This window comes from Patiria miniata, unplaced genomic scaffold (assembly GCF_015706575.1).
Source record: "Patiria miniata isolate m_02_andy unplaced genomic scaffold, ASM1570657v1 HiC_scaffold_20, whole genome shotgun sequence".
NCBI classification, from domain to species: domain Eukaryota; kingdom Metazoa; phylum Echinodermata; class Asteroidea; order Valvatida; family Asterinidae; genus Patiria; species Patiria miniata.
In genome coordinates, this window is record NW_024037059.1 from 18,411,054 (window position 1) to 18,423,244 (window position 12,191).

At 39.1% G+C, this 12,191-nt stretch overlaps 2 protein-coding genes across 2 annotated transcripts; one reads left to right on the forward strand and one right to left on the reverse strand.

Moving 5' to 3' along the window:
- The first annotated feature begins 514 nt into the window (after positions 1-514).
- Positions 515-4,651, forward strand: LOC119728955 (E3 ubiquitin-protein ligase TRIM56-like). Its single transcript, XM_038201419.1, has 3 exons — positions 515-1,947; positions 2,598-2,701; positions 4,291-4,651. The coding sequence occupies exons 1-3, from the start codon at positions 855-857 to the stop codon at positions 4,453-4,455; spliced, it is 1,362 nt and encodes a 453-aa protein (XP_038057347.1). The 5' UTR covers positions 515-854; the 3' UTR covers positions 4,456-4,651.
- Positions 4,652-4,656: 5 nt separating this feature from the next.
- Positions 4,657-11,567, reverse strand: LOC119728956 (probable cysteine desulfurase). Its single transcript, XM_038201420.1, has 8 exons — positions 11,294-11,567; positions 8,754-8,784; positions 8,036-8,152; positions 7,359-7,476; positions 6,742-6,807; positions 6,361-6,426; positions 5,536-5,717; positions 4,657-5,048 (listed from the first exon to the last, which is right to left on the reverse strand). The coding sequence occupies exons 1-8, from the start codon at positions 11,535-11,537 to the stop codon at positions 4,859-4,861; spliced, it is 1,014 nt and encodes a 337-aa protein (XP_038057348.1). The 5' UTR covers positions 11,538-11,567; the 3' UTR covers positions 4,657-4,858.
- Positions 11,568-12,191: the final 624 nt, after the last annotated feature.

The following is a 12,191-nucleotide window of genomic DNA, read 5'->3' on the forward strand; positions in this document are numbered from 1 at the left end:
CAATTGGAACGCTTTACCAGAACCCATCACTACAATCCAAGACAAGAAGAACTTCAAAGAAGCAGTACGCAACTACCTAAGCCAGCAAAACAAACAACTCATCACTCTCTCCGCGATTTTACCAAGCCACCGAACCCTGCCCGGTTGGCCCCTATATTTAGGGGTGTTACACAGTATCGCAACACAGTATCCCAACAAGACAAGAGTTTGTAATATGACATGTTGCATGTGTTTGGTGCAAAATGGATCAGTGCACAAACTGTAAGAAATTCTAAAAGTCACAATACATGTTCAATCATGCAATGTATAGTGGCAAACTGTGCACTGGCAAATACAATGTACCGTACTTGTACACTTCAACTTCCGCCATCGTCACATTTCTAAGCTTGCACTGGTGAGTGTTATTCCACTTTAAATCAATATTTGTGTTTAAAGCACTACAATGTACTATGCCAAAACAGGCAGGCAAGCATACTTTAGAAGTGAAATATTAAAGGCTTTTGAAAGTGTGTGTTTCACGGTATTGTGCGCTGGAAAACAGTATATAGATGCTGTACCAATGTACATATAATTTGTAACTGCACAAGTTTGCACATTTCTGGTCTCATGTATTTTTTACCAAAATATGATGTCGTTGGGGTCATGTTATTTGCGGGTCTAAACTGTTGAATTTTTTTTTTACAAAGTCAGCAATTATACCTAGATTTATTTCTAAGGAAATTCATTATTGTGGAAATTTAAAATACTTCCCTCAAGAAACTTTTGGTATAATTCCCAACAAACCTCAGAATTTTTCCGATAACTTTAGGTTATAATTTACTTTGACAGCATTTCGACAACCAAAAAAAATAACCATGGCTGGATTGAGTGCCGAGACTGTACTAGAGAAAATCAGCCAGGGGCATCTGGAGTGTCCAATTTGCTGCGATCGATTCAATCAACCCAAGATTCTGAACTGCCTGCATAGCTTCTGCGAGGACTGTCTGGAGAAAATGGTGGCTGGTCATCCTGGTAAGACAGAGATTATGTGTCCGGTCTGCCGGCAGCAAACTGTCTTGCCAGAGAAGGGCATTGCTGGAATTCTCAACAACTTTTCCTTGTTGGCTCTGGTGGATGAGGTCACCCAACAGGAAGAGCTGGTCAAGGGTCAACAGTCTAAGATCATTTGCGAGGAATGCGAGGAACAAGAGGAGGCGACCTCCAGGTGTTTGGAGTGCAGGGAATACCTCTGTGAGACATGCCACAGCGCCCACAAGCGAAGCAAGAGAACCAAGAATCACGAGACGGCGTCGATTGACGACCTGCGCTCAGGAAAAGCTACTTTTGAGAGTCGGTTGAGGACCGAGGTGCCAATATGCCAGAAGCACACTTTCCAAGAGCTCATCTTCTACTGCAAGACCTGCGCTTGTCTCATTTGCTCAGCGTGCACGGCTCTGGATCACCGGGCCCCGGACCACGAGGTGTGCGACATCGCCGACGTTGTCACACCTTGCAAGGAGAAAGTGACAAAACTTGTCGAGCAGGCAGAGGGGTGCCTTACCGGGTTCAAAGCCGAGAAAGCAAAGGCTCAGAAGGCATACACCAAGCACAAGAATCTGACTGCGGGAAAGCTGGATATCATCACCGAGAAGGCCGAGTTGGTAATAGCACGGATCCGCTGTAATGAATATTTGCTGAAGGATAAAGTCGTCCAAGTCTGCAGCAAGCAGGACCAGAACTTTGAAGACACTCTCGCAAGACACGAGGAAAACATTAAGGAGACAAGCAATGCAGTGGAGAGGGTGAAAACTGTGATGGAACAACTCAACAAGTTTGACCTCCTAAAGCTGCAACAGAGTCTGTGTAAAAACCTTGAGGATGCAACAAAGAGGACTGCTCCTCCTCCTGTATGGGAACTGATGCAGGAGGACTTCAAGCAGAGTGATAATTTCAACCCCGCAGAACTGGGTACGTTATGTCAAATATTCTTAACAATTTTTTACTGGACTTGTTATTACACATATTTTTTTGTGGAATTGAATGGTCCTAAAAATGCCTCTAAAATGACATTTGAAAGCTTAATATAAGAAACATGGAGACAATACCATGATAAAGTGCTCTGCTGTAGGGGAAGGAAAGAAAACCAACCTTAACCCATCGGAAAAACATGTGGAAATAGGCTGGGTTAATTGAAAACAATCTCCACATGGTTAGCCGAAGGCTTTAAACCCATATTACAAGATGAAGAAAAGCCAATCTTAAAACCACTGATCAGTCAATACTGCAATTTTGAGTGTTATAGTTCTCGACAGAAAAAAAAGTGTTTCTGACACAAACTGCAAAAAAATGTTCTCGACAAAGACATTTTGCTTTTTTCATTTGATATCACGGTAAATGTATTACTAACGTGAAAACAAATTTTCCTAGCCAATTTAAACAATGTATGATATTTTTCATCATGAAGTATATCATGATGACGCCCAAGTTTACTGACACTTCATCCATTTTCAAAAAGTGTGAAATTTTTCACAAATCCTTCAAACTCTCTCAAAAAGCGAACACCACCCTTCCCTCCCATAAACATTAATAATAATTTAATAATATTTGGTACATTCCAGACATCCTGTTTGGCGAAAAGCCACTTTCGGTTCCTGAACAAGTCAAAGCCATGAAGGTTGGGATAAAAGTGGTGCGAGGACCCGATTGGGAATGGGGCAACCAGGTACCGTTATTTTACGACTGAATGTGTGATAAATTACTGGAATTGGCCACTGATCTCTATAGAAAGACTGGATAGCGGATAAAGAGCCGCACAATGAATGAATTTGACGCCATATTGGTGAGACCAGTGAGATCGGCTGGTGATCTACAAAGGACAAGTTGCCGTCTTTATAGTTCATAGCCAGCATGATTTCTTTTGTAACATCGCAGTTCACTTGACTTATATTTTGACGACCACCACCGACCAACTGGTTTACAATTTTTCTAACGTCGTGGTTTACTTTTTTAATGCCGCAATTCACTTTTTCGGCGTTTTTGAAATAATAATCACTACGGAAATGTGTCCTTTTTAGAACACCATATTATGTGTACGTGACCAAAATGCGCGTCAACTGTTGATACAATGTGCGCTGTATATACGTGTAGAACGTTCATATTATATGCAGCCACCTTCGTGAGACCGGGAGCCAATCGGTCAATATGCAAAGTCTACTGTGTGAATGGTGTATGGATATCCGCTATCCAGTCTTTATATTGAGATCAGTGGAATTGGCCCTAATTTTGTGAGAGTTTAATAACCAAATAGAACATTCCTTGTACTCAACCAATGAGACACCATAGCTCACACAAATTAACAGTGTCTCTGCAATCTTGAATCCATCTCAAGTATGAAAATTCAGAGTAGGTTTTTGACAGACTTTTGATGGTCGTGAGGGTTCAAGAGTGTTTAATACTTGCATGAAGTATGGCACTCATATTTTGTGTCAAGACAAACTGAAGTCTTCAACACAGAAATTGTGTACATGTTGTTCACTTTGTCAATATATAGTGAAGTTTCTTCTAATCAGATGGCAATATATTTAAGATGGGTAGGTCCAAGGGGGAGTGTGGCCTAGTGGTTAGGGTTCGTGAGTCATGATCAGAGGGTCGGGGTTCAAATTCAGCTGCTGGTTATATGTTGTGTCCTTGGGCAAGTCACTTCACCCCCTCTCCACCCAGAAGTATAAATGGGTACCGGTGTAGCGTGAATATCCGACTCCATGAAATGTGGACTCATTGGTAGTATTGCGCACGCGTGAGTACGATACTATGCTATTTTTAGGATCGTGTCAGGAGAGTGACCTGTCACGTGCGAGGGATTATCCAATAATAGGGAAAAAGGGGTCCGATTTTCATAGGAGTCGGATTTTCATGTGACACCGGCATTAGCTGGGGAGTAACCTGCGATGGACTAGCATTCCATCCAGGGGGATTAGAAATATTCTCAGTCGTTTCATGCTACTGAAACCGGAGATAAACACCGGCCTGACGGGCCACATCTGCTCGCGACAGACTTTACTTTTTACTTTAATCTAAGTAAAGCTTTTCCTGTTATGGTGGGTTTTCTTATCACGTTCAATGGAATTGATTTAGATTTTTTTTTTTCAATAACTAGACAAAATGAGAATTGGTGTAAACTTCTGAGAGCATCACTGACACTTGAAATTTTGTCTCTCTTCATACTATTTAAAAATCGTACAAACTCAGAAAAGTAGAAAAATCAGGAATTGGAACGAACTATTTTTTGGTTGATTTTTTTTTAAATTGCAGGATGGCTACCCGCCCGGTGAAGGAGAAATAAGCCAGGAGCTGAATGCCAATGGCTGGGTCAAAGTTCGCTGGGCCCACCACCGTACGATGCACATGAACTATCGGATGGGCGCCGAGGGGAAGTATGACCTGCAACTTGCTATGCAGAAAGACTTTGGTCTATAAATCCAAGTTAAATAAGTGCATGGACTCCCTGCGAAATTACCCCCGACATTGCTGAAAGGATTTGTTGATATGTAGGACCATTGGACCCCATCTTTGATGATTATAGAAATGATTATAGATACAGATGATTATACAAAAGGTTAATAATGCACATAAAGTGTGAACCGTAGCCGGTCATTATGCACTTATTGACTGACAATGAGGGCCCTAGTGTCATTTATAACACACGTCTTGCTAGTTCTTTATCCTGGTTGGCTGAAACACGGTCACGTGTGGTTCACTAATTAGGCTAGTGCATGTAATTTGCATCAGCATGAACTGGACGTGCGTCAAGACATCACGCGTGCCTAATTTCCGTAGAAGAGTGCCCGATTGGGCACTATACTTTACACCATTTGTGTTCTCATTTTGACACATCAGAAATAAATGTCATACTTACGAAGAAAACGGATCCGCCTCCTCCATTGCTGGGTACTGGGTTCTTAAAGAGGGATTTCTTGGCTACGAGAATGCCCGGCGTTTCCACTCCCCCGACAAACTTGTGAGGAGACAAAAACACTGCGTCCTTGTATGCAAGGGAGCGTTCATCACCACTTTGAATTGAAAAAACAGATGAGAAAATATCAATTGAAATGTTGGTGAAAAAGTGGGGTAAATCTGTGCCTGCGAGTGGGGGGGGGATGGGGCATGACCAAAATCCAAAAATTGCCCGGCCGTAGAAATTCAAAAAGGGCAGGGGGCGGACACCACATTACACTAGGGGCTAGGGGGCGCTCTTCAGGATATAGGTGTATATCAATACATGTATACTCGCGCTTGCCACAAAACGGTGCATTTTAAAAGCTTTGTCCTTTGTTTCTCCACTTTTCAGTGCTATGGAATACACCTCAAAATCCACATTTTTTTTCTCATCATGAAAAAGTAGGGGGGGGGGAATGATTCAATAGCCCATCACCCAGTCAAAAAAGGGGGGGGGGGGAATATATACCCCCTCCCCCCAACTTACGCCCCTGTGGTAAAGATATTCTTTACAGATTTGCAACCTACATATCCCACGAAAACAATAAAAGCAAAACTTACAATGTTGTTACTGGATTCATGTTGATGTCTACATAAGGGCCGGCAGTGGCGTAATCCCAGAATGCCATGGCTCCGTAACGATGTAACATCACTGTCACCTTGATGTCATCTGTCAGGATACCAGTGACATTAGACGCAGCAGAGAAGCAGCCTATTAGCTGGCGACCGGACGTGTGCCATTTCTGAAACGAGCGAAATCAGGCAATGAGAAATGCGCTGATCTGCTGCCAACTAAACCTAACTGTTTAAATATTTAATAAAAGGTTTTTGTTTTTTTTCAAAACATTTTTTTACAAACTTTGAAAAGCTCAGACAAAATTAGACAAAGTTAAACTACCCAAAATCAAATTAAAAATATAAAGGCATTAATTTTAAATAAACAATCATTTAAAATGGACGTTATGATTGATAATTATTTAGTACATTGGTTGACATGGATCCTGAAGCATTGGACAAAATAATTTCACTGTTCATCCATATTATTTTTCCACATGTGCACCATCCAATGAGATACAGGTTTGAAGAAAAAAACCACAAGACCAAAGGGAACATTTTTTTGGTAAAAAGGTTCAAAACGTGAATTGTTTGTAATTGACAGAGTGCATGTAGTCTAATCAAAGTATATAAAGTCATTTAATATACCTTTATCATACTGCCACCATTTCAGTCATGTTCCCTGTATCCAATAACAGTACTGAATGTTTTTTGTGTAAAAAGGGACCAGACTATTTTTCTTTCCAGCCTCGCTTTGGTTACGTTGATTTGAATGGGGAAAATAATCAAGACGGCCGCAATATGATAATGGTCTATTGGATATCTGTTTACCTTGAGTTCTGCTTCCAAACAATTCATATCAACAAGGCCATCTCCGTTCTCAGGAATTCTGACAACCTAATAAAAAATGTAAACCAAAAGAAAAATGAGTAAAACGAGTTTCCAATTAGTTTGGATTGACGCGCTTATCTTGTCATTCTTTTGTACAAAGCATTTCTTGTGTAGAAATTCAGTACTTTAAACAGATTTTAGACTGATCCAACTTAGGAAACACTGATGATTATTTTGTAAAACAAATATGACATGTGTCTGACTTATTTGGCCACGGCTCGAAATTACATGCAAGTCTATGGGAAGCGGCTACAGCCGTCTGCCATAGACTCGTGTGTTATTTGAAGCCGCAGCCAAGTTATTCAGACATGGCTTGGCTACCTCTGCTGCAGTCTCCCTCCATGGCAGTAAGTTGGAGTGATGCTCATATGGACCGACGAACACAACCTTATTGGGTGAAGAAAAAATAAATTGCAAAAGGAATTCAGAACATATCTCCATGTGAAATACATCCAAGTGAATTGATCTCTTGAGAAACTCACAACTGGTGCAATGATTAGTTTAAATAAATCACATTTGTTTGCATGCTTTCTCTTTTAAAATTCTATAAATGCATCCTCATTTTTCCTGTCCCCGTTACATCTGACTTCTATGATTTTATAATTCTGATGCACTCCTCAATGCAGTCGTCCTCCAAGAGGGATTATGAATAGCAAAATACCTACCCAACAAATAAAAAATTGTTTGAAGTAATTCTTAATGATACTAAAATGGCACATTACAAAGTACCAAGGTAACAGGGACAGGACTAATTTCACTTTTTGGAACCTAAATTTACAGAATGACTATATGAATATATGTTCTTCTGCAACAAAATAAATCATTGCCATTGTCCATTTTCCAGTATGATTTTTATATTCTCCGTTTTTCACAAAGGATTTGGGTATGTTAGGGTTTTAAGTTGGAATAAGTTTTAAGTGATATGACATCATACTCACTGGTGGTGCCTGCAGATTTAGGGAATGGATGAGTTTGTGCACTGCTGCTGTGCAACCTGTCCCGACAAAGATGACTGCATCGTGCTCACTGGCATTGACAGCATTGCGAATGATGTCTCTAAATTTGAGCAAAACATCATGGGAAAGACACTCATTGAAAAAAAATATCTCAAGAATTTCTTTTTATATGAAAAATATCAACACCAGATTCACCTAATCTTCCAAATTCATCAGAAAAACCAACTCTTTTGTCATTATAACAACTGTACTGTTCTACAGATCGGTTCACTCTCATAAAAATATGTAACGTGAGTAACCGATTTTGTGCATCTTGTTTATCATACATAACACATTTTTCTGGATGTCATCTTTGGTGCTTAGGTAGGTCTAGGTCTACTCTATTTACCATGGGGATAACAGTTATTAAACCTTTTCAGTAAGGTAAATACAGCCCAAGGAAACTCAAAAGTACATCAAAAATGTAATGTGAGTAACCGTGGAATTGCCTACAAGATATTTGGAATGGTAGCTTTATTTTGCTGAGAAATGTCTTCGCTGTAAAGCAAATCTTTAATGCTCAGCTACCAGAACTTTGGCCCCAATGCCTGATAAAAATTGGTCACTTATATTTTGTGTTTGTTGTTGTTCTTAATTTTGTTTTTGGAGAAATTCTCTACCTTGCTTCATGTCTGTACAGTGTGGTTTGTAGGGAGGTGACTGTGGTCGTGGTGTGGGTGTTGCCATACAGTGGCAGAACCTGGATGCTGATGTACTCTTCAATCATTTGCAAGGACCTATAAAGAAGATCATGTTGTATTAATGTTCTGACATTGAATGAAAATTCAGCACATGCTGACTGGTTTAGTTTTAGGGCATTTTTTTATCAAAATGATTTGAGTTTGGAGGCTGAAAAATTAACAATATATATCCATGATGCAAACAACATGTAAATAATGTAAAAGAATTTGGTCCACACACCACCTAATACTTTTACAAAATGTTACTGATATTTTTAATTTTTTTTGCCTCCAGGCTAGGTGATGCAAATTTGATATTGGGTTTCGCTGTTCATTGAAACAGACGCCAAACATGTCCCAAACTTTATGCAAGACCACAAAGGCAATTATGTGTTTAGAGCCCATTGTCACGAAAAGATCTCAGACGTATACACAGAGTACTGCAAAACAAAATGAAAAAAATCTAATGGCTAGATAATTTATGGTTAAATGAGTCTTCACAATTATGAAATAATCCAATAACTGAAAGTTTTTACTAACACTTTCAAGGGTTTCATCTTCACTAGTAATGAATTTCACAAGTTGTGTTGGTACAAACATTAATATCTGGCAAAACAAATGTAGCACCTCAGAAAATCAACGTTTCGAGAATACTCACCTACCAGAAGCTGTATAGTCACAATATACCACTGAAATCAAATAAAACAGTGACTAATTAATACAGAAATAATATTTTTTACAATATTACCAATAATGATGAGCTAATAATAAGGGTTTCCTGAATTCTGCATTGATTATGATTTTATGTGGACTGAAAAATTTCCTTTCATACACAGCTAAGCTTTCATTCTCCAGGACAAACAGGAATATAAAATGCTTGTCCTGCATTGTACATCCCCTTGAAACTACAGATTCAAAATTTCAGTATGCATTAAACACCAAGGATTACTAAAAGTCAAGCAACAGCCGCCAAGCCAGTCATGGATGCAATGGCAGCGCATGGAGCCAATGAGCTTTGCCACTTGTATAGTCTTTTTTCGTGTCCGGGTTAGCACATGCGCTTTGACTCAAGTCTACGTGGCTGACAGCAGAAACAATCCAGCACGCGCATGATCTTTTCGATGTTGGAATTTTGATACGCAAATGTGCACAAAAGAACCTGGAAATTACAGAAAAAAAGTCATCTGAGAAAGGCGGGACTTCTTTTCCATCACTTTAAAGAGGGGGAGTGTGCATTATAAGCGTAAATAAACTACAAAGGTAGTCTCAAATCAAATTTAGACAAAGTTCGACATTTTCAGGTACATGTTTCAAGTGTGGCCTTTATTTACAGTCCAGTAAATTGGCAACAGGAATGTTTTCCATACTAGACCTCCACTTTATCTCCCGTCAAACACATCAATTTTCACATCATCTTGTGATTTCACCCAAGACAAGACGAATCCAAGAAGCTCCAGAAATGCAGATAATTTTAGGAAAAATGTGGGCAAGATTACCATATGCGAAGTTCACTAATTTTCCTCTGTATTGACTAACAAGCCCCCATGTTACAACTGATAATGTAGTAACCAACGGATAATGTATCACCAACCGATAATGTCACACAAATTGACTGATACTGTATCACTAACCGATAATGTAACAGAAATTGACCGATAGTGTAGTAAAAATGTACTACACTATCAGTCGATTGTTGTTACATTATCGGTCTTAACCGATAATGTAACAAATATTGACCGATAGTGTAGTAACATTTACTACACTATCGGTCAATTTCTGTTACATTATCGGTTAGTGATACAGTATCGGTCAATTTGTGTGACATTATCGGTTGGTGATACATTATCCGTTGGTTACTACATTATCAGTTGTAACACCCCAGATAGCAATTTTATGTCATCAAAGTCAATTTGAGCGGAGAGAAAATACAAGCATTTTCTTAGAAAACACTTAGAATTTTTCAGTCCACTCTCTTAGGGTTTGTACAGAGAGTTTTGAGTGAACTTCGTATATGGAAATCTTTCCAAAATGTGTTGTTAGAGCACATTTGGGATGCACATTGTGCAGAACAAAGTTGGAGGCAGCCGGCAGCCAGCCATATTGATTGAAGTAATTGTCTGGAACTAAAGTCTAGGCTACTTGTCTAGGGCCAAATAAAAAAAATTTAAAAAAAACGGTAATCCTTACTTTTAGGACCCCGTTCCTATATAGGAAGGGAAAGACTCACCAAAACAGTTGACTAAATGACACTCAAAATTGACATTCTGATATTTCTTGAACAATTGGCAATGACACCTTCTTGAATATCAGCAGGTTTAATTTTGTGGAAAGAGGGCAGGGCTTTGATTTATGAGGGAAATTCAGGGGTAAAAGACGAGGATGACAACCAGAAAACAGACTCAAAAACCAAGATGGCAAACGTGAAAGCTCGCTGCGATGAAAGCTCGATGCTGATTGGCTGATAAAAAATAAACATCTTAGGCCCTATTTATTTTTAGTCTGGTTCACAGACCAAAAGATTCAGGAATAGTCAGAATCTTTTGGTCTGAGAACCAGACTAACTTATTTATTTTTAGTCTGGTTCCCAGACCAAAAGATTCATGAGTAGTCAGAATCTTTTGGTCTGGGAACCAAACTAATTACTTTTTTTGGCAGCCAATCAGCATCAGGCTTTCATTATGTAGGGCTTTCACGCATGTGAGAACTACAACATGCACCTCTGACTGCGAAAAAAGGTAGGAAAGTCACATTTTCTTCGAAAGTGCTTTCAAAACTACAACTAACATGAAGAAAAAAGATTGCTTTAGCCTGCAAAAGTCACTTTGGTACTGGACAGTCATCTGCAAAAGTCAGTTTTAAACAGAACTTGTAAAAAATAGAGGTGTCCTAAAAGTAAGGATTACCTAAAAAACATGTTCAGCATCCCCGCCTGCTTCCTTTTTGGAGGCCGCCTCTTTTTCTTTTTTTTAACAAACAAATGATAAATTTTAAACAGTGTCATCATTTTGCCATTTTTGGCCTGGAAATATATTTAGGTATTTACTGAGAAAACACTTAGAAAGTTTCAGACCAGTCTCGTACGGTTTGTGCACAGGGTGAAGAGTGATCGCAGATATGGGAATCTTTCCGTCTTTTTTTTCAACAAATGATTGACAGTGGATCTGGAAAATATGAACTAAAATTCAGCAATTTTCATACCTTTTCGTTGACCGTATGGTCCGTAGAACGTTGAATCTCGACCAACAATATTGTTGTTTATATAAGACCGGAATTCCGCAAATTCTTCGATTTTTACACCACTTTTCCTGTACAGAAGTTGCTCTCTACCTTTCTCCGGTAGTGTGTAAAAAGTTCTGTCACCATGTGGCAAGAAATCAACCTGGGATCCACATGAGTTTTCATTGGGAATCACTGGAGCATTTTCCCATACGGGCGCCGCCATCTTGAAATGATTTCCGGTACTGCTCAATAGAGGGCGGAATTTAAATGTTAACAAAACCTATCAAGCTTGCAAATTGGGTAAAAAGAAGCATTCGCCGACAATCCGGTTCGTTAGTGTGACGTCACCTCCAGGACTTTCTGCACGATTGGAACCGGAAGTTAACGCAGCTCGAGCGTTTGTAGCCAATGGGCGCTAGTAATCAGTGGTGCGCGTGCGTGTATGACGTTTTTACTAACGAACCGGATTTAACGTGTATAAAACACTTTTTTTGACCAAAAAGTTTTTCAAGGGTAAAAATTAAACAGGAGAAAACCAGCATGTAATGATGTATACACGCATAGAGCAAGCAAAGACAATAATTAATACTCAACAAAAGTTAATGTTAACACGAGAGGGCGCTATTTCTCTAGTCCAAACAAAGAAACTTTTGACCAATCAGAAAAATTGATTCCTATAAAAAAACAAATGTTGCTTTTATGTTATTATGGTTGTGAAATGGAATAATCAAGTTTGGGAAAGCACGATAAAGCAATTTTTCAACATCGAATATTTTATTTTTGAACAATAAATGCAATTCCAAACTTCAAACGCTGTGTCAACAAACTGTAAACAAACTGGATATATGAACATTTATACAGTGACGAAAACAATTTT

Excerpts from the sequence above, each read along its gene's own strand:
- LOC119728955 (XM_038201419.1), top strand. The coding sequence starts at position 855 with ATGGCTGGATTGAGTGCCGAGACTGTACTAGAGAAAATCAGCCAGGGG. Across the intron at positions 1,948-2,597 it reads TTTCAACCCCGCAGAACTGG|ACATCCTGTTTGGCGAAAAG; the intron begins GTACGTTATGTC and ends GGTACATTCCAG. Across the intron at positions 2,702-4,290 it reads ATTGGGAATGGGGCAACCAG|GATGGCTACCCGCCCGGTGA; the intron begins GTACCGTTATTT and ends TTTAAATTGCAG.
- LOC119728956 (XM_038201420.1), bottom strand. The coding sequence starts at position 11,537 with ATGGCGGCGCCCGTATGGGAAAATGCTCCAGTGATTCCCAATGAAAAC. Across the intron at positions 8,153-8,753 it reads GACTATACAGCTTCTGGTAG|GTCCTTGCAAATGATTGAAG; the intron begins GTGAGTATTCTC and ends TCTTCTTTATAG. Across the intron at positions 5,718-6,360 it reads GTTTGGAAGCAGAACTCAAG|AAATGGCACACGTCCGGTCG; the intron begins GTAAACAGATAT and ends CGCTCGTTTCAG.